The sequence below is a fragment of the Callionymus lyra genome, chromosome 8, assembly GCF_982586985.1.
Source record: "Callionymus lyra chromosome 8, fCalLyr1.hap1.1, whole genome shotgun sequence".
Lineage (NCBI taxonomy): Eukaryota > Metazoa > Chordata > Actinopteri > Syngnathiformes > Callionymidae > Callionymus > Callionymus lyra.
This window is the reverse complement of record NC_141825.1, coordinates 24,170,147-24,198,145: the sequence shown is the minus strand read 5'-3', so window position 1 is coordinate 24,198,145 and position 27,999 is coordinate 24,170,147. Positions and strand designations below refer to the sequence as shown.

Sequence of the window (27,999 nt, the reverse complement as noted above, 5' to 3'; positions counted from 1 at the left end):
AGTCGATCGATCGATCAGGGATCTCGACAGGTGGCTCCTCGGCACTGATCGCGTTGAGCGGACGCGCGCACGCACTCGTTCGTAGCAGGAGCGCGCGGCAGCGGTGACAGTCGCCATTTTATTTTGAAAATCAAACTGAACTGGAGGCGCAGCGAACCTTCCATTTCATCAAGTTTGCCGACCGAACACAGCCGGAATGAACCGCTGAATCACTTTCTTGGGATCATGGTGAGACGTAGAACGATGAGAAACCAACTCTTGTGCACACAGAGGAGCAGACTGCAGGACGGCTGCTAGCTAGCGCGGCGGCGTCTAATTGCTGGAACGCAGCTGTCATTTTGGCGAAATCTAGAAAGTAGATAAGTCCTAATGTTGTCTCTCATCCACTAGACATGGACGTCATGTGTGTATCGTGTTATTCTGGGTATAAACGAGTTACCAATTCCCGCGCTGGCCGAGGAACAACAGTTTCGAAACTAGAATCACAGCACATAGTCGGTGTCTGCGGCTAACACAATCGCGCTAAACTCAACTGCAAAATTGCGGCCTACGATCTTGCTATTTATCACCAAATTGTCGATGTAAGTTGTGTTTATTTTTCGTAATATTGTTTAATGGTCGAATCTTTTCTATGTTCATTGTAAAGAGGAGCCTGAGCGAGGATGTTTGACGGGCCTTGCATGTTGCTGAACTTAGCCGCACGCTAGGGCTAGCTTTAGCATTAGCTTATAGCGTTTGGTGAGCCTATGTTCTGTCCACCGTGTTTATTGATTGTAAAAAATATATATCGACTACCTTTTAAAACAAGATACCGTTTTTAACATTGTTTATTGTAAATGTATCCGGTGTACGTTGGGGTTTATATCCAAATGTGTTCTAAAAAAGTGCTGGCTAATGTTGCCCAAACTTCGCTGTTTCAAGTTGTTACTTTTTTCGAATTCTTGAATTAATTTTAATCCGAACCCGTCGACATGGAAATAGAATCTTCCCCAAATAAGATTAATCTGCGCATAGTAAAACCATTTTCTTGTTTTATTTATGTGCTCTTTTGTTTGGTCTTTTATGTCAACATATCGTTCATTTAGTTCGACTCGCCATGAGCATGTGCTCTTAGTAGGTTTGTGTTGGTGTTAGAAGCTGATTTGATCTTTTTTAACTTTGTTTTTGTTCACAACAAATATTCTTATGGTGCATCAAGTTAAGTTCATTCATTTTTTCTTTTTTCTTAACTAAATCACATTGTTGTTATTCCACATCTAAACAATTGGGCCCAGGTTTCACCAGCCTCTTATCGAGCTTTAGAAGTATTTGCATTTTCATCACACACAAGAATGGTTTGACTTAAATTGTGTATAGTTGTAAGCAAGACTATTTATTGTCTTTCTGTTCACTCTTCACCTAACAAATGGCATGTGATAAAAGTACCAACCCTGGTCAGCCACGAGAACCAGTTAAAAATTAGTAGTTATTTTTAGTAAAAGCTATGGATTATAAACAGACCAGCTAAATATCCTTTTGTCATTATTCATAGCAAAATATTGCCTCACAAAGAATGATTTGCACAGACAATAACCCAGACACACTGAAGTTTTCTCTGTTCCTGGAGATGCTTGGCTATGTCATACTTCCAAAGCAAGGGTCGTCTATTTTTTCATAAGAAAAAAACAAGATTGATAAGAGTTAGAGCAGACATTTAACTGCACATGCTGCGTGAAAGGTCAGTGTGAAAGGGTAATTCTAGGATCTTCCTGGGTTCTGATGGATCTATGGCTAGTAGCTACCTAATGAGAAATTCATAATGTGTTATGATTTTGTTGCTGATGTTAAACAAACAGATTTGGCCTTAAAGTGCATTGAAATTATTTTTTTAACCTACTTTTTGGCTCATTTATTGGTTAAAAATGTTTTGTATGTATTTTTATTTTTTATTAATATATACTGTATATGTGTTAATAGAATAATGGTGGATCTAGTCTGACTGAAAAAATGGGTATGGTTAAGTAAGTAAAGTGACGCTAACGGGTGAAGCCTCATCTAACTGACTTCCATTGTAAAAATAAAATAAATTAAAAATAATAATAATGAGTGAAAATACAGCAAAATAATCATTAATCTGAGCGATTTTCCACTTGGTATGACTCGACAACGATGAAACAAAATGTATTTATTATTGGAACTATTTGCAGTTAAAAATCAATTATCTCTATATAGATGAGAAGCTGACGAACTATGGCACATAAATGTAAAACTACATCTTCAAAGTTTTTTGTTTTTTTTAATAGTCTTGAGTGGTTATTATGCAATACTTTACCAACATTTCAGTAGTCGATGCCAATACCAGTAAATGTTTACAATACTTTGATACTTTTCGATACAATGGTATAAAAAAAGCCTTTACTTTTTAGGTACTATACTTTATTTAATACAGAAAACCAACAATTAATCCCTTTACACTCAGTGGTGATGGCAGATTTATCAATAAGACGGTGTCTTGCTTTTTTCACTCGAAATGGCGAAAGCCTGCATTGTTCTTTTTCGGTGCTCATAGAGTGCACAAACTCGTGTATATACCGCTCTCGTCGGTTCCGCTAAGAACACTTGTATTTGGTATTCATGGTAACAAAATTAGCTGGTATCGTTTTTCGTAATCGTAACAAAAATTAAATCAAAATAACTCCAACTCCAGATATTTGTCTGATCAGAGTTCATTAGCAATCAGCTGTAGTATCCACCAAACCTGCCTTGATTTGTATAAAGGCTTAACTTAACACTTCATATAACCGTAATGTTTGAATGAACTTTGTGATGAAATTAAAGCAGAGTTTTAGTGTTGTTTTGTGCAGAGATGATAGCAGTTATAGACCCATTTACAATTACTCTCCAGTCTTGGCGAAAGTGAAGGTACTAAAGGCAGGACGACAAAACATACCTAGCACAGCAGCCTTAGCCAACTTCTTGCATGAAATCGGCAAGAGAACTCTATAATCACGGTCTTGGCTAACTCCCCTGAGTCTGGAAGGATCCTGTCCATGAGACTGTCCCGTTTTTCAGGGAACAACAGCTGATGAGGCAGAACTAAAGTTAATCATCTCTGACTAAAGTTCTACCATACCTTACTTGTAATATCTTGCAAAAAGCGCTGTGACGTAAATTGGGAAATATTTTAATTAGAGATTCTCAAACTTTCTCATACTCTGGTTGTCAGTTAAAGGATAAATATCCAGCTCGATCCGTTTCTACTGGAGATTAAATGTGTCCACCATCCTTGAGAAATATTTATGTTAAATACAGTCTGCCCCTTTATCACCTTCTCCTCCTGAGGGTTTTAAAAATCCTCATTACAAATCACACATTATCTTGAAATCATTTTTATTGGTGCATATTTTATAGTGGTGATTATATAAATCAATGCCCAGATCCAGCAATGTGATGTCCTGAGTCAGATCAGCTCTGTTTTCTTCATTTTTAGAAGCCAAATCATATTTCCGTTAATGTTGTAAAGATCCATGGTCGCACACAATGAGGCATTTTGTCGAAGTGCAGTGATTTTCATCCAGAAGTTACGTTTAAAAATTAGTGAAACAGCTATGCTTGTAGAAAGTCTTCAAGCATTTGTTTAACTTCCACTGGTACTCAATATCGAGCCAAAGCCTCAGAGGTAGTTCTTAAGGCCTTGACACACGCAGAGATTATCGGACGTCTGACGCCGGCAGTCCTGTGTGGTCGGCGCCCTGAGTCCCTGTGGTGCGTCTCCCTCAGTCTGGAGTCGGCGTCCTAGCTGGAACGACAAAGGAGGCGGATGAAAGTGTTCAGTCTTTTAGTCTCAGTCGGACTCGGTGGTCAATCTGATTGGTCGAGTGCTAGGTTTAGCTCGCGAATCAGTGCAGGGCAATGAAACGGAAGTGACTATTGTAAACACTAGATAAGCAGTGTTTGCGTGGATGAAACCACACTTCATCGAAAACTTCACACCAATATTATGTGAATGAAGAAGCTCAATGCGGTGCAGTCTAGACTTGGTAACCTGGTCCTTTCACATGCATCCAGCTTACATTATCATAACATTGAAACACATCTCATCACCTCCTGCTCCATGAACTCATTCATTTACGTTAATGTCTTGAATTGTTTTCCTATCACATGTAACCTTTCATGTGAGTCACCTTCCCCCTCATCTCAACATTTGTACATTCCTTTATCACCTTGCCTGATTCATGGTCATTTTGTGGTAATGATGATACAGAACGACAATATTGTCGTTCTGCGACGTCTTTCTTCCACAACAAGACCAACGGCTGACGATGCCAGTCGCTTCATATTTGTGACGTTATCCGTCGTATTTTTACTTTCTCTTTTGTTCAACGGGTGAAAACACAGACTGTTCTCAACTAGTCCCCCACTTCTTTGTGGTGTCAACACAGATGAGCGCCGCTGGAGCACAACCCGCTGTTATGGGGCAGAATTATGTCTGGCGCATGTGCGGAACTTACACTTTTGCAGATAATAGAACAAACGGAAGTCATCGTTCAATGAATTATTACTAAAGATTGTTAATGATTGCAATAAAAGGAAATGCACTACCACTGTTAAAAGTTGTAGAAAAACTAACCACCAACTTGTTCTAAAACTGAATTTTGTTTTTCTTTCCTTCTAGGTGCTGAACTATATTTTTAACTGAAGGACTTTACCCAGCCCTACTCGGATCACTCCTTTGGAAGCCACAATTTTTTCACCTTTGGGGGGGGGGAGCAGAAGTAATTAATCACTGAAGTGACAAAAGGGGAATAATGGTGATTTTGCGCCGCGCTCGGCCGCCTGCTTCCGCCCCAACCAGCAATGAATCTTGACTCGCTCTCGCTGGCTTTGTCTCAAATCAGCTATCTGGTGGACAATTTAACGAAGAAAAACTACAGAGCCAGCCAGCAGGAAATACAGCATGTAAGTGGCTAAAGTTGTACTGGACTAGTCCATGAGGGCATGCAGACTCATCATCTGTGGCTTTTCAGATTGTCAATCGTCACGGTCCTGAGGCAGACAGGCATCTACTACGCTGTCTTTTCTCCCATGTGGATTTCAGTGGCGATGGTAAAAGTAGTGGCAAGGACTTTCACCAGGTAATTTTTGTTAACTGTTCTAATGCCTGTCTACAACCATTCTGTTACACAGTGTAGGTTCGATTTACAAAGTCCACATATCCCCCCTTACATTACATTGTTCCCTGTTGTACCCATTGTCTTTTCGTATCTGTTTTACCAAGAAACAAGTGACTTCTAAAAGGGTTTATATAGCATTGAGTTTGATGTATTTGCCACCTAGATGGAACACTATCCATGATATACAAACTGCCTTTTATATAGTTAAGTTAACTGTCAGTGTATCAAGAAACCTTATTCGACAGATTTGTGTACCCCTTTGTCAATTTGTGAGAAATGTCTCTTCACCTGCCTGTGTTCTCTCTTTTTCCCCCATACCACCTGTTTATACACTTGCACAAGACACAGTTTCTGATCCAGGAGTGTGTATCGCTGATTTCAAAGCCCAACTTCATCTCCACTTTGTGTTACGCTGTCGACAATCCTCTGCACTACCAAAAGGTAAGCAGGGCTTTTTTTTATTAATGTTCTTATTTGCAACAATGTTGTAATCTTGTTGACCTTGTACAGCTCAAATTTAAAAAAAATCTCTTTACTATGGTCAGCCAGATGTATGTATATATATTGCATCATTGCTACTGCACTTTTATAATAAAGCCATGTGTATTTATGTGTATATAAAGCATTTCCCATTTTGTACCACTAACTAATGGGTGATGCATTCATCGATTTCAATGAGCAATTGACTGAAGATCATTCTTTAAAATGGTAAACGTACAGTTTTAATCTAATTCTTTATTTGAATGTTTTCAGAGTTTGAAGCCATCTGCCCATTTATTCACACAGCTCAGTAAGGTTCTAAAGCTCAGCAAGGTTCAGGAGGTGAGATGGCATTTCTGTAGTCCTTTTTCATCTAACATTTGAAAAACCTAATTTTATTTTTTCTCGTCAAAGGTAATATTTGGCCTTGCACTGCTCAACTCCAACAACGCAGACCTTCGAGGGTTTGGTAAGCATTCTCGTCTCTTTATCAGCACATCTGTGGTCTGAGCTCCGATTTAATCAGTCTTTCATAGCAGGGCGGTATATTAGGATCTAAATTGGCTGGCTAGTGTATAAAAACCGAGCCAATGAATGCATGTTGGTGGATCCTCTCACTCATTAATTATGAATAATAATGACCCCTTGATAGATCCTGGGATAAAGGTACCTTTTTGGGCAGCCTAGAGCTGATCTATATGATCTATCCGAAATCTACCACTGCGGGTTAAATTTATTATAGTATTTTATTTGTTAACACATTGTTTATCATTAGTTAACTAGAGTAAAGTTACCTGCTTCATGTTCTGGTTTACAAGTTTGTCAAGTTTGTTAAATTTAAAGTGATCATTTGGGTTTAACCATTATTTACTCAAAGTTATTTGTCATTAGAATGTCTGAACAATGATTTTTTTTGTTGCAGCTGCTCAATTCATTAAGCAGAAACTTCCAGACCTCCTGCGTTCATACGTTGACGCAGATCTCGGCGGAAACCAGGAAGGTGGCTTCCAGGACATTGCTATAGAGGTCTTGCACCTTCTGCTCTCCCATCTACTGTTCGGACAGAAGGGAGCCTGTGGGGTAGGACAGGAGCAGATCGACGCCTTTCTCAAGACACTTTGCCGAGGTAAGATTTAGTCATTTCTCAGAACAGTACCGTGAATTATGTATGGCTTTTTGTGTCTGTTATTACATGGGCTTTGTGTGTCAGATTTCCCCCAGGAGCGCTGCCCCGTGGTGCTCGCACCACTGTTGTACCCTGAAAAACGGGACATTCTCATGGACAGGATCCTTCCAGACTCGGGGGAGTTAGCTAAGACCATGATGGAGAGTTCTCTTGCCGATTTCATGCAAGAAGTCGGCTATGGCTTCTGTGCTAGGTATGTTTTGTCGTTGTGCCTTTAGTGTCTTCACTTGTGCCAAGACTGGAGAGTAATTGTGGTCAAGAAATACTTATAATGTAGAGGTTTGGTCTAACTTCAATTGTATTTGGGGATCGTTTTAAAATAAAATTAAGAATACAATGAGCAAGAATAAGAGTGACTGACTAGAAAACGTTCTGCAGATGATGAGGAATAGTTACTCGTTTTCTCTACCATGTGTTAAGTTCAGATTTAAACCAAATCTTTTTTTCCACAGGTCAACTATTTCTTAATTTTCTATTAAAACAAACTCAAGCAATTGTTGACCTGTATAGACTGGTAGTGGGGTAAATTGCACAAAACAACATGTTAATGTGCTATACCACAACATCAGACTAAGTAGCTTGTGTATCTTAAAGTAATAATGGATTTCATTCTTCATGTCTTCTAGTCTGGACGAATGTAGAAACATCATCATGCAGTATGGCGTGAGGGAGGTGACCGCCAGTCAGGTTGCCAGAGTCCTGGGCATGATGGCCCGCACACACTCTGGCCTGACAGATGGAATACCTTTGCAGGTGAGTGTGAGACACGTGGATGACTTTGATGCTTAAACTATTTACTCTAATGGATGTTTCACAAGGAGACAATTGAAAAATCCTAATTGTGTCCTGTTTTCTTTAGTCCATTTCATCCCCTGGAAGTGGCATCTGGAGTGATGGGAAGGATAAGAACGAAAACTCCCAGGGCCACACCTGGAATGTAGAGGTTTTCATCGACGTCGTCAAAGAAGTGGTAAGTCGGCAAACTTTCGTCTCGTCAAGTGGATTATATAAATGTTCTTTCAGTCATGTTTTTGCGTGAATAGTTTTCACTGAAGCAGCCAAGATAAAATTCATGTCCCTTTTTTTTTGTTTTAGAATCCCAACCTGAACTTCAAAGAAGTGACTTATGAACTAGATCACCCTGGATTTATCATCCGGGACAGTAAAGGACTCCATATTGTGGTCTATGGCATCAAGCGGGGGTTGGGCATGGAGGGCTTTCCTGTGGATCTGGTGTACAGGCCGTGGAAACATGCCGAGGGCCAGGTATAGAGCCGAGCGCTGCCAATGAAGTTTCCTACTTTGACTCAGGAAGCTGACTGTTTGTTTTCTCTGGCAGCTGTCCTTTATTCAGCACTCCCTACTGAGCCCGGACGTTTTCTGCTTTGCCGACTGTCACCGTCACTCCGTCGCCATTGACATCCTCAAGGCTCCACCAGAGGAGGATAACCGGGAGATTTCCACCTGGTATGAAGCCTTCATCAGACCTTGTTAGATTTCTTTTTAGCTCTTCATTTTAAACTTTATGATGTAGATTAATATTGAATGAACCATATGGCAGAATTGTTCTTCTTTGCATTTACATTTGATAGAAAATCTTTAAATTCACATGAGGATTGCAAGATTGTAACTTTTGCAACCGTTTACAGGAAAAGTTTGGACCTGGTGGAGAGTCTACTCAGACTCTCTGAGGTGGGGCAGTACGAGCAGGTGAAGCAGCTCTTCAGTTTCCCCATCAAACACTGTCCGGACATGCTGGTACTGGCGCTGCTGCAGATCTCCACCTCCTGGCACACGCTGCGCCATGAGCTCATCTCCACACTGATGCCCATCTTCCTGGGCAACCACCCGAACTCGGCCACCATCCTGCATTATGCCTGGCATGGACAGGTGCTATACTTGATCACTCTTTACTCGCGATCACAACTGACACTTTCCAACATTTCTTATTACAGGGACAGTCTCCATCTATTCGTCAGCTTATTATGCATTCAATGGCAGAGTGGTACATGAGAGGTGAACAGTACGACCAGGCGAAGCTCTCTCGTATTCTGGATGTTGCCCAGGACTTGAAGGTTTGAGAATGTCTGCTGATGAAGTGACTGTGGTTTGGCGATCATCAACCTGGATATCCTGTGTCTACAGTCTTTATCGATGCTGCTGAATGGTACTCCGTTTGCCTTTGTTATTGACCTTGCTGCACTTGCCTCTCGCCGTGAATACCTCAAACTTGATAAGTGGCTCACCGACAAGATCAGAGAGCATGGGGTACGTTTATTATACTTTCATTGATATTGAAGTGAAGTTTAACATGTTTTTTGTCATTTAGGAACCCTTCATTCAAGCATGTGTAACATTCCTCAAGAGGCGATGTCCATCCATCCTTGGGGGTCTGGCTCCTGACAAAGACCAACCCAAAAGTTCCCAGTTACCCCCAGAGACTTTAGCCACCATGCTCGCGTGCTTGCAATCCTGTGCTGCGTAAGATTCTTTACATCAATCTAGTCAAACCAAGCATTAATGGTTTTATTTTGTACCAGAAACTCACTTGTGTCTATAACTTTTCTCAGGAGTGTGACTCAGGAGCTGTCGGAGACTATTCTGACCATGGTCGCCAACTGCACCAATGTTATGAATAAAGCTCGGCAGCCCCCACCAGGAGTTATGCCCAAGGGTCGTGCCCCCAGCACCAGCAGCCTTGATGCCATCTCACCCGTACAGGTAAGCATTCTTGATCTTTAATGTCATAATGTGTGTAATGTTCTGATGTTTGTTCCTTATCTCCAACAGATGGACCCCCTGTCGGGGATGAGCTCCTTGTCTCTGGGGGCCCCCGCCCCCTCACACACTCAGAGCATGCAAGGTTTTCCCACATCATTAAGTTCAGCTTTCAGTAATCCTCAGTCCCCTGCAAAGGCCTTCCCATCTCTCTCAAACGCCAATCCCAGCACACCGTTTGGGGGAATTGGCAGCTTGTCCTCGCAACTCCCTGGAATGGATTCTGGTAAATGAATACTTCCCTCTTCTACCTTTTTATAGATGCATGTTTGAAGGCTGATTTTTCTTTTATCACAGGACCTTTGGGTTCAGGAATTAGCTCTGGAATCAGTTCTAGTCTTGGAATGCCAGCAGTGACCACCGATCCATTTGGAACCAGGAAGATGAGCACCCCGGGCCTCAACCCGCCGACCTTCCAGCAGAGTAAGATTTAGGGCTTGTAGAACTGGTGCAACTGAGAGCCTGCAATGGTTTAACTCGACAGTTTACAAACGGCTCTAATGAAAAGTAATAATTAGAACTGTAGAACTTGTGGTTGGGCATCACTCCCGGATGATCACAATGAGGCAGAATTTGACCCATAAGTGCTGCCACTTGGTCTTTTGACCAGTGTCTGTATTTCCCTCATTAAGTATTCTAAAAGAAACGAAGAAAACTATTGGAACAACATGCTTCCTCTGATCTGCCATTTAAAAAGCACTGTAGAATAATTTATCAATATTTGAAGTAGATGGTACATAAAACATCTTGATTCTACTAATCAATGGTGGCAAACATAAAGCTCAACAAGAGTTATTTCTCAAAATTTTAAGGCTATGAGATACTCTTGCTCATCACTACTCACACCGAGATATTTTATGCTGCCTGGGTTTTTTTCTCAAACATATCTTTTTTTTTTTCCTGCAGCTGATCTTTCCCAGGTGTGGCCTGAGGCAAACCAGAACTTTAGTAAGGAGATCGACGATGAAGCCAACAGTTATTTCCAGCGGATCTACAACCATCCTCCTCACCCCACCATGTCTGTGGATGAAGTAAGTTTAGTAATAAACAAAGTCCTTTATTCTGGTTATGCGTGTAAGTTAATTTCCCTTGTGGTGTGTTTCAGGTGCTTGAGATGCTGCAGAGGTTCAAGGATTCAACCATCAAGCGGGAGAGGGAGGTGTTCAACTGCATGCTGCGCAACCTGTTCGAGGAATACCGCTTCTTCCCACAGTACCCAGACAAAGAGCTCCACATCACGGCTTGTCTGTTCGGTGGCATTATTGAGAAGGGGCTAGTGACGTACATGGCCCTTGGGCTGGCACTGCGTTATGTTCTAGAAGCCTTGAGAAAACCATACGGATCCAAAATGTATTACTTTGGAATTGCAGCTCTAGACAGGTTCAAAAACAGGTAGGACACCTCTTTCTGAAGATGTTTAATTAGCTGCTGTATTCATTTGTTTCTTTCCTGCTTAGACTGAAGGATTACCCCCAGTACTGTCAACATCTGGCATCAATTGCCCACTTTTTGCAATTCCCCCACCATTTACAAGAGGTAACTAGTTTTCCTTAATTTTCTTTTTTTCCCCATTCAAATGGGAAAGTGAGATGGTGTTTTCAAATGGTAAATTCTCCCTCATGGGATTATTTTCAGAGTAATCTGTTCCTTTTTAGACTTGTAAGCAAAAATGTAAGTCTGTTTAAATTTTGGAGTGGAGCTAAGGTTCGTCTTCCTCGCAAAAGACGTAACAAAATCCATATTCATTCATACTGCTCGTCTGTAATGTCCATCTTGTTTTAAAGTCTTGGCAAGAAGAATTGTTAACGCTTTGTGGCATACGTTTAAAGAATAACGAGCAATATTTTTTGAGTAAGATAAACCCAAGCTCCAGTCCTACAGTGTCCATCAGAGGCGACGAGGTGGAGATAGTGGACAACTATAAGTACCTCGGCGTGTGGATGGACGGTAAACTGGACTGGTCCTGCAATACAGACCATGTATATAAGAAGGTTCAGAGTAGACTGTACTTTCTGAGGAGGCTTCGATCATTTAACATCTGCAAGAAGCTCCTCTGCATGTTCTACCAGTCTGTGGTGGCCAGTGTCATGTTCTATGCTGTGGTGTGTTGGGGTGGAAATGTAAGTAAGTAATATTTATTTATATAGCGCTTTTCGAGACCAGGGTCACAAAGCGCTTAAACAATCAAAACAATACTCAAAAAAGTACATACTTTAAAGATCAAGATAATACTGAGAACAACACAGGAGTTCGAGAAATTCAAGGAAAAGCCTGAACAAATAGAAACGTCTTAAGATGTTTCTTAAAGGAGTCAGTAGATCCATCAAGAGCAAAGAGAGAGGAAGATCGTTCCAAAGCTTAGGAGCAACAGCCTGAAAAGATTTCTCTCCTCTGGTCCTGAGTCGTGTGCGTGGAACCATAAGTAGATTCTGATCCACAGACCTCAGAGCCCGAGCTGGATCAGATCAGTGATGTAAGGAGGAGCCTGACCATGAATAGCTCTGAAAGTAAGAACCAGAATTTTAAAGTTGATCCTGAAAGAAACTGGAAGCCAGTGAAGAGTTTTAAGGACCGGAGAGATGCGAGTTCTTCTACTTTAGCGGGTCAGAATTCTCGCTGCAGAGTTCTGAATCAACTGCAGAAGAGACAGATCCTTCTTGTTAAGACATGAAAACAAACTGTTACAATAGTCCAGACGAGAAGAAACAAACGCATGGATTACAAGCTCCAGATCATGTTCCGACAACATTTTCCTAAGTTTAGAGATTTTTCTCAGTTGAAGGAAACAGTTTCTGGTCAGTTTTCTGCAGTGTTGAACCAGAGACATGTCTTTATCAAATACCACACCCAGGTTTCTCAGGCTCAGTTTGACAGACTGACCTAAGTCACCTAAGTACTGACTCAACCCTGGAGTCTTATCATCAGGAGCAATCACCAGTGTTTCAGTTTTGTCCACATTTAGCTGCAAAGTGTTTTCACTCAGCCATTGTTTGATTTCTAGCAAACAATTGACTAAACTGTTCAGCCTCTGGGGCTCAGTTGGATCAAACGAGCAGTAGAGCTGGATGTCATCAGCAAAAATGTGATAAGAAACATCTGGAAATCTCTGAATGATTTTACCGAGGGGAATCAAGTACAGCAAAAACAATAAAGGACCCAGAACAGAACCTTGAGGGACTCCACACAACAGATCTGCCAATTCAGACCTCATTTGATTGGCAGATACACTAAAACTGCGCCCAGAAAGGTAAGATGAGAACCATTCTAACACAGACCCAGACAGTCCCACTTCATCCCTCAGTCTTCTCAGCATCTGGTGATCAACTGTGTCAAAGGCTGAGGACAGATCCACCAGAACAGTGATTTTACCAGAGTCAGCCGACATCATGATGTCACTGGACACTTTCAGTAAAGCTGTCTCCGTAGAGTGATGTTTACGGAAGCCAGACTGAAACTTCTCATGGATGTCGCTCTGATCCAGGAACAAAGACGGCTGCTCAGACACCACCTTCTCCAAGATCTTGGACAAGAAAGGGAGCTTAGAAATAGGCCTGAAATTACTGAGGTCAGTTGGGTCTAAGCCTGTTTTTTTTGAGCAGCGGCTCCACAATGGCATGTTTAAATGCATTGGGAAAAACCCCTGTGGAAAGGGAGAGGTTCACCATATTGGTAACCCAGGGGCCAATAACATCAAATACTTTGATAAAAAGCCTACAAGGAAGGACGTCATCTGAGCAAGAGGAGGGTTTCATCTTGTTCACTAGTGCCGAAATATCACCCAAAGATACAGCAGTGAAGGAGGACCAAGAGGAGGAGAGGGGCTCAGAGACAGTAGGGGTTCCAAACAAAGGGGGAGAGATTTTCTCTTTGATCAATTTAATTTTGTCAATGAAAAATCTCAACAATGCATTGCTGTCAGCTTCACAGAAGACAGGCGTGATTTGAGGAGCAGGAGACACGAGACAATTAATCATGTCAAACAAAACTTTGGGGTTTTTCCTATTTGCTGCTACCAGTTTTCTGATGTAATCAGATCTAGCAGTTTCTACCATCTCATTGTAAGAAGTCATCAGATCCCTGAGGTGAAGTCTATGCACCTCAAGTTTAGTGGACTTCCAGAGACGCTCAGTCATTCGACAAAGTCTCTTCAGACTCAGGAGATCTTCATTTGTCCAAGGGCACCGTTTTTTCTGAATTTTCAAGTTCGATTTAAGTGGTGCCACTTGATCCAGTATTTCAACACAATGACCAGTGAAACAGTGAATCAAACTGTCCACGTCTGGGCAGTCATCAAAGGAAAGACGGTCAAACATAGCAGAAAAACTGTCTGCAGTATCGGCTAAGATGACACGTCTCTGAGACCTAACTTTCAAAGGCTTAGGTTCAGGGATGAAGTCCAGGTTAAACAAGACAAGAGAATGATCACTCAGATGGACATCATGTACAGATACATTAGAAATGTCCAGGCCAAGAGTAAAAACTAAGTCTAAAATGTGGCCTTTTTGATGAGTGGGTTCAGAAACATGTTGCTCAAAATTAAAGGCTTCTGTTAAAGTTAAAAGTTCTTTAGCAGAACAAGATGTGACGTCATCAACATGAAGATTAAAGTCTCCAAGAATAAGGACAGATTCCATTTGAATAATGGAAGATAAGAAGTCACTAAAGTCTTTCAAGAACACCGCCGCAGGACCAGGCGGGCGGTAGATTGACACACAATAGAAAGGTCTTGTAGAACCAACCAAGATCATCTGAGATTCAAAAGAAATGAATTCCTGTGTCTGAATCACTTTGCAAGAACAACTCTCCCTAAAAACAGTAGCAAGACCTCCTCCACGACCAGAGAGGCGAGGCTTCCCCAGGACAGCGCTCCCTACTGGACAGAGTTCGTTCAGATGAATAAACTCTTCCTCTCTCTACCTCTAAGTCTCAGAAAGACATAATAAATCTAAATTAACTCTTGTGAAAAGATCATTAAGAATAAAGGATTTATTAGTAATTGAGCGAACATTAAGAAGTCCCACATTCAGCACCGATGACGTCACTGACGACGCCGCGTCACTGACAGGCGCGCAGAGCGGGATCTTTTGAAGCGAACAGCGGTCACGTGGGTACCAGCTGTCACTGAAGTTCAACTCGGTAGTAAAAGCTGAATTAAAGAGAGGAAATGAAAAAATCTTGCCACCTTTCGTTGAGGTCTGGACAGACGGCAGCGCTGATGTGTCGTCATGCTCTGCAGCGAGAGGAATGTCGATCAAACATCGATGACATCAGAGTTGTTCCGAGCGATCGCGACTGCACGTCTCATCCTGACCTGAACTCCAGACCGACTCGATCACTTGTGGAAATCGCCCGGTACCCGAGAGATCAAACGATATTCCACAGAGTCCGAGTCGATGAGAAGCGGAGCCGGAAACATATTCACCGGACGTTGGTAACGGTCGCGGTTATAATCCTCCATCGACTCTCTGATGTTGAAAAGAGCATCACGATCATAGATACGAGATGCTTGAGACATATCTTTAGTGATATGGGCATAATATCCGGACAAGTAGTCGTTAAAACGACTGTTTTTGGCAAATATTGCAGGAGCTTACGTTCAAGCAGCCAATTCAAAGGCTCACCGCAAGCGGAATGTGTCCAAGAGGAGTGTCAACAGGTTGGACAGGTTGATCATGAGGGCTGGCTCTGTGGTTGGAATGAAGCTGGACTCACTGGTGACAGTTGCTGAGAGGAGATCATTGAACAAACTACTGTCCATCATGGATGATGACAGTCATCCTCTGAACACTGTCATCAGTGAGCAGAGAAGCAGAATGAGTGCACGAATGCTCCTACCCAGGTGCAAAACAAATAGACTCAGGGACTCATTCATTCCTCGGGCTATTAAATTGTACAATTCTTCGGGGGCAGGAGTAGAGTGAGAGTATCTGGATGTTTTGTTCTATGTTAGTCTTTGTCCTTGACCTATGTTCTTTGTCTTTATCTTTAGACTTAGATTGTGTCATCTTGTTCTTCCTCTTTATGTTCTTTTATTTTTTATGCATTATTACTTACCTTACATTATAATTGATGTACATTTCTGTCTATAACTCTAAAAAGGAACTCCAATCCTTGATTTCACCCAAAATTCAAACTTCTATCACTAATAATTTTAGCAATAGAAAATAACCTTCAACAAATAAATTAAATCTCTCGCTCTGCACCTTCCAATATCCTGTGTGTGCAGTATATCGAGTATGGCCAACAGTCACGGGACCCTCCGGTGAAGATGCAAGGATCCATCACCACCCCAGGCAGTCTGGCGCTGGCACAGGTTCAGTCGCAGCAACCTGGACTACCTAAACCCCCTCAACAGGGTCAAGCGAGCACGCTGGTCACCACTGCCACAACAACAACCACGGCGGCCAAAACCACCACAATCGCACGACCGACACCCAGCAGCTTCAAGAAGGACGTGCCTGTGAGTGTTTCAACATCTTTACCTTCTGACCTGCGTTTCTTACTGTTTCTACCTTTTCCGCAGCCCTCAATAAACACTACCAACATCGACACTCTGCTTGTGGCTACTGACCAAACGGAGAGGATCGTTGAACCTCCGGAAAATGTCCAAGAGAAGATCGCCTTCATTTTCAACAATCTGTCTCAGTCGAACATGACACAGAAGGTGAGGAACAACTTCATTGAACTCAGTCAAAGCTTTCCTTTTCTAAAACGCGTCAATGTGATCTGTCAGGTTGAAGAGTTGAAGGAGACGGTGAAGGAAGAGTTCATGCCCTGGGTGTCCCAGTATCTGGTGATGAAACGTGTCAGCATCGAGCCCAACTTCCACAGTCTCTACTCAAACTTTCTGGACACACTGAAGAACCCAGAGTTTGTCAAGATGGTCCTCAATGAGACATACAGAAACATCAAGGTGTGTTTCAACCTCTTGAGTATGCCAGCTGTGATACTGATGGAGGGATCAGCATGTTTTTCATCAAATCTCTTCCCTCTCTCAGGTTCTACTGACATCTGACAAAGCAGCCGCAAACTTCTCTGACCGCTCCTTGCTGAAGAACCTGGGCCACTGGCTTGGCATGATAACCTTGGCCAAGAACAAGCCCATTCTCTACACGGCAAGTGTTTCTAGCATACAAAAGCATGGAGTGAAGATGTGTTTTGATTGACTCATACCTTTTTGTTCTGCAGGACCTGGAAGTAAAGTCTTTACTTTTGGAGGCGTATGTGAAAGGTCAACAGGAGCTGCTTTATGTTGTTCCTTTTGTGGCCAAAGTTCTTGAGTCCAGTCTGCGCAGCATGGTAAGAAAAACGTGGTGAATAATTATTCCACAGTCACTTTTCAGTGCCATAATTTTGTGTACTGCTCCCCAGATCTTTCGACCACAGAACCCTTGGACAATGGCCATCATGAATGTTCTGGCTGAGCTGCACCAAGAGCACGACCTCAAGGTGACCTTTGTTTCTATGTTCCAACCTGTCATTTCATTCTTCCTATATGTAGTAAACTGACAAACATTGTATCTTTCTCTTTGTACAGTTGAATCTCAAGTTCGAGATTGAAGTTCTGTGCAAGAACCTATCTTTGGATATCAATGATCTGAAACCAGGAACCCTGCTGAAAGACAAAGACAAGCTCAAGAGCCTGGAGGAGCAACTGTCAGCACCAAAGAAGGAAGCCAAACCTCCCGAAGAGCTGCTCCCAGTTTCTACCTCTGGTGAATAACTTCAGTCTTTTAAACCTCTGATAATTGAACATTCAAGCCATTAAGTAAATCATTATTGGTGATGTTTGTTTGAGCTTGTTTTTTTTCTGGGATTTTAATTCAACAACTCTCTTGTGAACAACAGGGGACTTTGTTCCATTTGCAGCGCCTCCCTCAACGCCATCTGCCACAACAACCGCCTGCACCACCACTGGACCCCCTACCCCCCAATTCAGTTACCATGATATAAATGTTTACGCTCTGGCAGGCTTGGCACCACACATCAATATTAACATCAATGTAAGTGTGAGCTTATTGCAATTTTATATTAACTACCCGTCACTTATCCCTCCAAAATAAGCCCTTCACTGATTTCTGCTCCGTGATCTCTGGATGTTTTGCCTCAGATCCCCCTCCTCCAAGCCCACCCACAGCTGAAGCAGTGTGTCAGGCAGTCCGTTGAACGGGCCGTCCAGGAGCTGGTGCACCCTGTGGTCGATCGCTCCATCAAAATAGCCATGACCACGTGTGAGCAAATCATCAGGAAGGATTTCGCCCTGGACTCGGAGGAGTCCCGGATGAGAGTGGCCGCCCATCATATGATGAGGAACTTGACTGCTGGGATGGCGATGATCACCTGCCGCGAGCCTTTGCTCATGAGCATCGCGACCAACCTCAAGAACAGCTTTGCTACTGCACTGAGAGTGAGTGGATATTACTTTCCCTAGCGTCGTAAAGCATCTCTACTCTTTATCATTTGCCTTTGTGATGTTAGATCTAGTTAAACATTATAATTGTTTATCTACTTTAAACCAATTAATAAGTGCGCCGTGCCTCGCATTGTGCAGTTTTCTTAGACATGCGGCCCTTCACCTCTAAGCTATGAAATTTAAAGGGTGACTAATGTGTTGATTTAAGTGTGTCTTAAATGGATATTTTACTTAATTGTGCTCATCAGACATTAGAAAATGAGTTTGAGCACCGCTCATTGAAAACACTTAACTCCACTCTTTTATTGGTCAAACATCGATGGTTGTCACTGTGAATCATGAATCCCAGAATTTGAAGATGGTAGTGGTCGGTTTTGTCATTAGTTGCTTTTTAATTGACAGCTGGCTGCAAATTAAAACGGGTGATAAGGTGATTTAGAGATGGATAAATTAAAGAATGACGAGGCAGTTAAGTGAGGCCAATGTGACAGAGATCCTATAAAGAATGGTGCTGTGAGATGACACGATAAATTAATAAACTACTACTACTACGATAAACTAATTCTCTTTTAGCGCTGCCATGCTCGCAGAAAATGTTGCCCCCACCTTTTGTGTTTGCTAACACAAAAGTAATAAACTGGTAAAATAGTCTTGCACATCTGCAATATAGTGGTGCATTTCAACAACTGCCTTGTAATATTTTTAGATAAAACCTGATTTATTCAATATTGGATATATGGATGTCTATTTCTAGTACTTTGCCCGCTCTTAATGGCTTCTATTGTTTCAGGCACCAACACCTCAGCAGAGGGAGATGATGGAAGAAGCCGCAGCCAGAATTGCTCAAGACAACTGTGAATTGGCTTGTTGCTTCATCCAGAAAACTGCTGTGGAGAAGGCCGGGCCTGACATGGACAAGAGACTTGCTACTGTAAGACTTGAGTGCAGGCCAATGTTATTGAGGATCTGCAGCTGTCTCTTTGCTAAGCACTTGTGTCCTGCAGGAGTTTGAGCTGAGAAAACATGCACGGCAAGAAGGCCGTCGTTACTGTGACCCTGTTGTGCTGACGTACCAGGCGGAGCGCATGCCTGAGCAGATCAGACTGAAGGTGAGACGCCTGTGCTGTCCATTTGTTTGAAGTCAACCGCTGATGCCATTTCAACTTTAAAGAAATGTGCACTGACGTTGTCAAGATGGTAAAGCTGTGTTGTCATGCCATCATCAGGTGGGAGGTGTCGACCCGAAGCAGCTGGCCGTTTACGAAGAGTTTGCCAGAAATGTTCCTGGATTCTTACCCAGCAACGATCTTTCTCAGCCAACTGGCTTCCTGGCTCAACCAATGAAGGTATCATTGTTCGATTATTTTTCCCCCCAGACGCACTGTTGACTCTGATAGATTGACTATTGAATTGATTATTGTAAAAGTGTGTCTGGATTAGGGGTGTCAACATTAACATGGTAACACAGATGACAAATCATAACAGTTTGTAACAGTCAGTAACCGTTTACACGTCTTTTTTTTTTCTCCCCTCTTTCATTGCCATCCATTTGTTCATGCCTGCAGAGAGAAGCGGAGCTGCTACACAATGAGGTGTGTGTGTGTATTTTGGTCATGTGATGTGGGATACTGGGGCGGGTTGTGTCTATTATCGACTTATGAACTTGCATCTATAGTTTGTAAGTGCAATTAACAATGTTAATTTACGCATAGAGTTTAACACGTGACATGTATTCATAGTTGCTCAATAGTTGGGAGTCTCACAGAGTAACATGACTTGTGTAGCTTATAAACGTTTTAAAAGATTTTTAGCCTCATTTTACCATGGAAGAAAAATGAGCTTGAAGTCACTAAGTATTTATTTTAAGTGCACCTTATAGTCCAAAATATAAGGAAAATTAAGTTATGTGGTTGATCTGTTATGTTAGCTTTAAAATACCTATTTGCAGTGAGTCTACAAGAATACATTATCTCTGATAACTACTGGAAAGGCTTTGCTGCAATGGGATTAGTAGGTGTTTGAAACGAGACAGAACCCTCTAGTGGTTATATAGCGCAACTAGGATAGAATGGGATCATAAATCTCAGATGAGTTATATACTGTTTACACAATGGTTTAGAAGCTTCAATTATTTGTGTAAACAAAACAAAATGTTGACACCCCTAGTCTGGGTTTCTGAAGCGTTAAGTGTTTCATCTAAAAAGCCTCTTACCTCGCACCACATGATGGTTAAACATGTCCTCTTGTCCGGTCTCTCAGCAACAGGCCTGGGCAACAGATGATGTAGCACAGATCTACGACAAGTGCATGGCAGATCTGGAGCAGTATCTCCATGCCATCCCTCCTGCCCTAGCCATCAACCCTATGACCCAGTCTTTACGCAGCCTGTTGGAGTCTGTTGCTCTCGCCCGGAACTCCAGGGATGGCATCGCCGCCCTGGGCCTGCTGCAGAAGGTTCACCACGTTTGTTTGGTTTTGTCTATTATTTGGGAGTGTGTCTTACTGTTCTCCTCTCACAGGCTGTGGAGGGTCTTCTGGATGCCACCAGTGGAGCTGATGCCGATCTGCTGCTCCGGTACAGAGAGTGCCATCTACTGGTGCTGAAGGCTCTGCAGGACGGACGGGCCTATGGCCCACAGTGGTGCAACAAGCAGATCACCAGGTGAGACTTGAAGACTTCAAGACTTCCCTTTGTCCAGGACGGCAACCATTTGTTTAACATGTTCTGCTTTAGGTGTCTGATCGAGTGCAGAGACGAGTACAAATACAACGTGGAGGCGGTCGAGCTCCTGATCAGGAACCATCTGGTGAACATGCAGCAGTACGACCTGCACCTTGCTCAGGTAAACATTGCGTTAAACTCGTGAAGTCCACGTTCGGATAAAGGTGTTAACTGTGTCGAAATGAGTCTTTGACGAACATTTGTTCTTGACTTCTAGTCCATGGAGAACGGTCTGCACTACATGGCCGTGGCGTTCGCCATGCAGCTGGTGAAGCTGCTGCTGGTGGATGAACGAAGCGTCAGTCACGTGACCGAGGCCGACCTTTTGCATACCATCGAGACTCTGATGAGGACCTGCGCGCACTCTCGAGCCAACGCACCTGAAGGGTGAGGATCTGCCTGCTCCTTTTATTTATACACTCGGTCATGAACTTTGACCTTCGACTCCAACAGTCTGTGAACGTCCCGGTAATGAACGATGCTTTCCCTCCTCAGCCTGCCGCAGCTGATGGACGTGGTTCGATCCAACTACGAGGCCATGATTGACCGAGCCCATGGTGGACCCAGCTTCATGATGCACTCTGGGATTTCTCAGGCGTCAGAATACGACGACCCTCCAGGGTTGAGGGAGAAGGCCGAGTACCTCCTGAGGGAGTGGGTCAACCTGTACCACTCGGCTGCTGCCGGCAGAGACAGCACCAAAGCTTTCTCCGCGTTCGTAGGACAGGTAGGAAGTCTCTCGTCGGCCCCGACGTCCTGCTCTTCAGCCTTTGACACGTTTGTCCTCGTTCGCTCTCAGATGCACCAGCAGGGGATCCTGAAGACGGACGACCTGATCACCCGGTTCTTTCGTCTGTGCACGGAGATGTGCGTGGAGATAAGCTACCGGGCTCAGGCCGAGCAGCAGCACAACCCAGCGGCCAGCGCCGCCATCATCAGAGCCAAGTGCTACCACAACCTGGACGCCTTCGTCCGCCTCATCGCACTGCTGGTCAAACATTCTGGAGAGGCTTCCAACACCGTCACCAAAATCAACCTGCTGAACAAGGTGATCTATGGGACTACTTTGTCTGTGCCGTCACACTATTTTTTATTGTTGTTTTTAAGCATTGAATTAACTGTAAAATTCATTTTGAAAATATTAAAGATTTTGATGGGTACAATAATTCCCCCCAAAATATTTTGTTAAATCTTTTTTAATTCATAGTCATTAAATTTTAAAATGTTGGTTCAATGGTGTCGCCGGACAATACCAAAAGACTAACACAGTCTAACCAAACCATCATGTGACAAACAGATGACCATTTGGCACTTTTTCAAATTATTTAATTCAATTGTTTTAAAGAAATTACTCATTCAATTATTCCCCCCAAAAAATTAGATGCTTTAAAATAAAAATGAAATCATTTAAAGAGGGAATTCAAAGTTTTAACATTGTAATTGTCTGATAACACTGATATACTTCCATACAAATCCAAGCACTTATGCAAGTAATCGGAGAAAAACTTCCTCTTGTCTTTCATCTTCGTGAGCTTCACTCTTCCTGTTTTCTTCTCGTCATTGTTCCCTCCTTCTGCTGCAGGTGTTGGGCATCGTAGTCGGGGTGCTGATCCAGGACCACGACGTCCGTCAGACGGAGTTCCAGCAGCTGCCGTACCATCGCATCTTCATCATGCTGCTGCTGGAGCTCAACGCCCCGGAGCACGTCCTGGAGACCATCAACTTCCAGACCCTCACTGCTTTCTGGTATGACCCCGCCCGCCCCTCCCCCCCACCTCAACCGTATATCCGTTCAAGAGCTTGACTGTGTGCTCCGTCTCCAGCAACACCTTCCACATCCTCAGACCCACCAAAGCTCCGGGATTCGTGTACGCCTGGCTGGAACTGATCTCCCACCGCATCTTCATCGCCAGAATGTTGGCCCACACGCCGCAGCAGAAGGTTTGACCTCTTCCTTTGCATGATGGGTATAAAACGGACGTTTGACGCAAACCCTCTGATGCTCTGGCAGGGCTGGCCCATGTATGCTCAGCTGCTCATCGACCTCTTCAAGTATCTGGCACCTTTCCTGAGGAACGTGGAACTGAACAAACCTATGCAAATCCTCTACAAGGTGAGTCGCCTCGGAGTTCTAGTCCAGTCGAGCCTGGCTGACCTTGGACCTCTTCTTGTATAGGGCACGCTGCGGGTGCTGCTGGTCCTGCTGCACGACTTCCCAGAATTCCTGTGCGACTATCACTACGGCTTCTGCGACGTGATCCCTCCAAACTGCATCCAGCTCCGGAACCTCATCCTGAGTGCCTTCCCCCGCAACATGAGGCTCCCAGACCCCTTCACCCCCAACCTGAAGGTCTGTACGCACTGGCTTCTTTACACTCGTGCACACACTGATCTACCTCAGCCAATGTCTGATGATCTCAAACATTTAAGATTCAGCCTTTCTATGTAAACCTGCAGATTAAATGAAGACCAGTTTTGTATGCGTCAAGTTAGTAGTTAGTTAGTTAGTTAGGTCAGTTAGTTGATGGCTCTAACCACAACATGACAGACCTCATTGAGTTAAAGAAAAACATAAAATAAGAACACAACTTGATTCTGCAGTTTATCACTGCTTGCTGCTTTTATTTTTTACCGAGCAACTTAGTTTATTGAGCAGATAAATCGATTAAATAACAATAAAACTCTACATTTTGTTGCATTCTCCTATATTTAAAGCTAAAATAAATGCTGAATAAAACTAAAATAAGAAGTGAATTGTGGTGACTAATCAGACCCACAACTTAAACCTGATTGACAGTGTTTTACTTCTGCACCTGACTTTGTTGGTGCAAATGTGTTTTCTGTGTTCATTTGTTCATTGGATTGACCAACAAGTACCATTTAGTTTTAAGTTTGGTTATAAATTAAATGATCCTAAAGTCATTGAATGCTTCAATCGTCTGTGAGAAGCTGTTTGAAGAAAGTTACGACATCGTGTTTGTTTACATTTTCATTGTTGATTAATATGTTTAAAAGTAAGAAGCGCACAGAAACGAATCATCAGTGTTCTCTAACATGAACACATGAAGTGTTTGTAAAGATGTGTATTTGATCAGCTGATCTGGAAGCAGCTCTAAATCTCGACGTGGTTTCCTGCAGGTGGACATGCTGAGCGAGATCAACATCGCTCCCCGGATCCTCACCAACTTCACCGGCGTGATGCCGTCTCAGTTCAAGAAGGATCTGGACTCGTACCTGAAGACACGATCGCCAGTGACGTTCCTCTCCGAGCTGCGCAGCAACCTCCAGGTGCTGAAGCGTCTTCTGCGCTCGTCGCGGTCCTGGTTCCTCTCGTCTTAACCCTCGACGGTGTTGCAGGTCTCCAACGAGCCCGGGAACCGCTACAACATCCAGCTGATCAACGCGCTGGTCCTGTACGTGGGCACTCAGGCCATCGCCCACATCCACAACAAGGGCAGCACCCCATCCATGAGCACCATCACCCACTCGGCCCACATGGACATCTTCCAGAACCTGGCTGTGGACCTGGACACTGAAGGTACTTCACTATGGGACGTATAGAAACATCAGAATATTATATATATCGTTTTATAAGATTTGTTATCAGAGTTGTTCAATATTTTCATTTAATTAAATATTGTTTCATTTTAACTATTGAAGAAAAAAATCAACCTTTAAATATAGAAATGTATACATTTTTTAAAACCTTAACAATACTAATAATTAATGACATTCTATGTTGGCGCTATTATAACTTTTCCATGTCAGATATACTTTTTTAAAGCCTACAAGTTAAATTTCATTAAATTTAGACGGTTTATTTTGAAAAATTGGAATATCAAAAAGCAAAAAAAAAAGCATTCATTAAAAAAGAAAACTATTTAATGAATTAATTAAAAAAAACAAACATCACATGGTTGTAATGTTTACCACTGGAGTCAGTTACGGTTCAAGGATCCAGCAGAACATTTGTGCCTGAACCAAACCCCGGCAGCTCGTCCTCACCATGTTCTTCTCCTTCAGGACGCTACCTGTTCCTCAACGCCATCGCCAACCAGCTGCGTTACCCCAACAGCCACACCCACTACTTCAGCTGCACCATGCTCTACCTGTTCGCGGAGGCCAACACCGAGGCCATCCAGGAGCAGATCACCAGGTCCGACTCGGCGGTTGTGGGTCATGTGACGTGTGTTCTGACGGCAGCTTCCTCTCTCTCTCTCTCGTCAGGGTTCTGCTGGAGCGGCTGATCGTGAACAGGCCGCACCCCTGGGGTCTCCTCATCACCTTCATCGAGCTGATTAAGAATCCTGCCTTCAAGTTTTGGAGTCACGACTTTGTCCACTGTGCACCGGAGATAGAGAAGTACGTACTAGAGGGTCGTGTGACGGGGAATATTACGTCCATCCAGTTGTTGTACTAGTATTTGACTGAAGGGGCGAAACGATGAGTTTTCAAATCATGAACATGACATTTGATTGTTTAAACATTTGGCGTTTGGAGAAAAACTAAAATAATTATTTTACATAACAATAATGAAAGACATGCACTTTAACCATTTTGTATTTGCACATCTACTGTTACTATACGTATCATGATACAGGGACGACGATAGAATGTATAGTGATAGTGAAGTAACAAGTATATACTGTATGTGTAGTATTGTCCAGTACTTGACTCTGGTGTTGTGATAGTGTAGTAACAATTATATACTGTATGTGTAGTATTGTCCAGTACTTGACTCTGGTGTTGTGATAGTGTAGTAACAAGTATATATGTGTAGTATTGTCCAGTACTTGACTCTGGTGTTGTGATAGTGTAGTAACAAGTATATATGTGTAGTATTGTCCAGTACTTGACTCTGGTGTTGTGATAGTGTAGTAACAAGTATATATGGGTAGTATTGTCCAGTACTTGACTCTGGTGTTGTGATAGTGTAGTAACAAGGATATATGTGTAGTATTGTCCAGTACTTGACTCTGGTGTTGTGATAGTGTAGTAACAAGTATATATGTGTAGTATTGACCAGTTCTTGACTCTGGTGTTGTGATAGTGTAGTAACAAGGATATATGTGTAGTATTGTCCAGTACTTGACTCTGGTGTTGTGATAGTGTAGTAACAAGGATATATGTGTAGTATTGTCCAGTACTTGACTCTGGTGTTGTGATAGTGTAGTAACAAGGATATATGTGTAGTATTGTCCAGTACTTGACTCTGGTGTTGTGATAGTGTAGTAACAAGGATATATGTGTAGTATTGTCCAGTACTTGACTCTGGTGTTGTGATAGTGTAGTAACAAGTATATATGTGTAGTATTGTCCAGTACTTGACTCTGGTGTTGTGCATTCAAAATGACATGAATGCATTTGAAAGGGTTTCTGGTTCATCTGATGATAAACTCATGATTGGTTCTGGGATGATGATCTTCCAAAGGTTTCGCATTCTTGACTGAAGTCCTGTGATGTCACTCTTGGCTGTCTGACCAGAAAAGTTCTAGAACCATTTGACTGTTTTACCTGTCATTCATTCACCGTATGGAAGTGTCTGTGTAGTATTGTCCAGTACTTGACTCTGGTGTTGTGATAGTGTAGTAACAATTATATACTGTATGTGTAGTATTGTCCAGTACTTGACTCTGGTGTTGTGATAGTGTAGTAACAATTATATACTGTATGTGTAGTATTGTCCAGTACTTGACTCTGGTGTTGTGATAGTGTAGTAACAAGTATATATGTGTAGTATTGTCCAGTACTTGACTCTGGTGTTGTGATAGTGTAGTAACAAGTATATATGTGTAGTATTGTCCAGTACTTGACTCTGGTGTTGTGATAGTGTAGTAACAAGTATATATGTGTAGTGTTGTCCAGTACTTGACTCTGGTGTTGTGATAGTGAAGTAACAAGTATATATGTGTAGTATTGTCCAGTACTTGACTCTGGTGTCGTGATAGTGTAGTAACAAGTATATATGTGTATTATTGTCCAGTACTTGACTCTGGTGTTGTGATAGTGTAGTAACAAGTATATATGTGTAGTGTTGTCCAGTACTTGACTCTGGTGTTGTGATAGTGTAGTAACAAGTATATATGTGTAGTATTGTTGAGTACTAGACTCTGGTGTTGTTGTCAGTCGTAACTGATTTCATTTGTTTTCAAACCAAAATATGTCCAAACATCAGCTTTAATAGCTGCTGGAAGCTGGAGTCCATTGTATCCTCTCGTCCTCAGTCATAACCCAAATCTTGCAGTATTAAATTGTTCCTTTAGCTGGGGAGGATGAAATGACCTCTGCCATCTAGTGGCTGTATGTTTTATTGCAACACAAAAGAACAAACTTTGTAAATATTTGGAAAAAAAGTCGATTTTTTTTTATACTTAATTGAAAAATAAGTAACTATGATAAAGATAAACTATGATTTCAGTTTAAAATAACATGAGTATTTATTTTGATGTGTTTGTCGTGTTGTTCGTTCACAGTCTTGATATGAAACTAAAAAGCATGAACTCTTGCTCAGGTTGTTCCAGTCGGTGGCTCAGTGCTGCATGGGACAGAAGCAGGCCCAGCAGGTGATGGAGGGAACCGGTGCCAGCTAGAACCAGCCAGCGTCTGGTCCCCCGGGCGAGTCGCCGCAGCCCGGACCACCACCCCCTGCCCCCCCCCCTCTCTTCACACAGACCCCCCTCCCTCCCTCTCCACTGACCCTCGGTCTGAAGGTGGATCACTGGACTTCTGCTCTTTTGTTTTCTTGTTCGGGGCTGAAGGACGGAGGAGGACGATGATGGTTTGAGATGCTGTTAAATAGTTTTTTTTTGTTTTTTGATGTACATATTGGATTAAAGGGAGAGCGGGAGAGAACCGGTTTGACGTGTAAAGACCTGAACATTCACTACCAAAGTTTGTCGGTTCTCTTCGCACACGACTTTGTGTCTGACGTGTTTTAGTTTTCAGGGACGTCTTTCTCCGCCGGGTTCTTTGAGTTCCAACCGTTTTCCTCCCAGTCGCGTTCGAAGGCCCAGTTTAAGCGAGGGTGTCGGGGGGACGGGCGGGGGAGTCTCGTCTCTCCCGGGCCTGTACAATTGTTCACACGTTGAGACTTTGTACAAAGATCCAAACTGAAGAACAAACGGACCAATACAGCTCATTTTGTAACATTTTGAATGTTTTGTAAATGTATTGGTCCATGTGTATTTTGTAGTCCTTTCTAGTTTGCCTTTAGTTCTTGCTACTCGATTGAAGTCGCACATAAGGAGAATAAAGCGTTGAACCTGCA

At 42.7% G+C, this 27,999-nt stretch overlaps 1 protein-coding gene and 1 pseudogene across 6 annotated transcripts; both read left to right on the top strand.

Annotated features, from left to right (window-relative positions):
* The first annotated feature begins 71 nt into the window (after nt 1-71).
* On the top strand, nt 72-27,999 carry cnot1 (CCR4-NOT transcription complex, subunit 1). 6 transcript variants are annotated; one of them, XM_087798066.1, is made up of 50 exons: nt 72-228; nt 4,655-4,938; nt 5,007-5,114; nt 5,496-5,594; nt 5,907-5,975; nt 6,048-6,102; nt 6,556-6,759; nt 6,844-7,012; nt 7,446-7,572; nt 7,679-7,789; nt 7,915-8,085; nt 8,159-8,286; nt 8,469-8,709; nt 8,775-8,894; nt 8,965-9,087; nt 9,149-9,300; nt 9,390-9,540; nt 9,610-9,823; nt 9,895-10,020; nt 10,504-10,628; nt 10,703-10,989; nt 11,055-11,133; nt 15,815-16,057; nt 16,121-16,261; nt 16,331-16,510; nt 16,596-16,712; nt 16,786-16,896; nt 16,969-17,046; nt 17,135-17,312; nt 17,467-17,600; nt 17,708-18,004; nt 18,801-18,941; nt 19,015-19,119; nt 19,237-19,356; nt 19,576-19,602; nt 20,270-20,464; nt 20,530-20,672; nt 20,745-20,853; nt 20,950-21,119; nt 21,228-21,459; nt 21,532-21,780; nt 22,315-22,478; nt 22,556-22,673; nt 22,744-22,845; nt 22,909-23,082; nt 23,871-24,020; nt 24,090-24,270; nt 24,756-24,888; nt 24,960-25,094; nt 27,244-27,999. In XM_087798066.1, the coding sequence occupies exons 2-50, from the start codon at nt 4,837-4,839 to the stop codon at nt 27,320-27,322; spliced, it is 7,167 nt and encodes a 2,388-aa protein (XP_087654192.1). In that variant the 5' UTR covers nt 72-228; nt 4,655-4,836; the 3' UTR covers nt 27,323-27,999. The 6 variants fall into 6 exon arrangements, with proteins under 6 accessions (XP_087654192.1, XP_087654191.1, XP_087654196.1 ...); XM_087798065.1 differs by having other exon boundaries at nt 17,446-17,600; XM_087798070.1 differs by lacking the exon at nt 19,576-19,602 and having other exon boundaries at nt 5,502-5,594; nt 15,824-16,057.
* On the top strand, nt 26,142-26,216 carry LOC148074310 (small nucleolar RNA SNORD53/SNORD92; annotated as a pseudogene).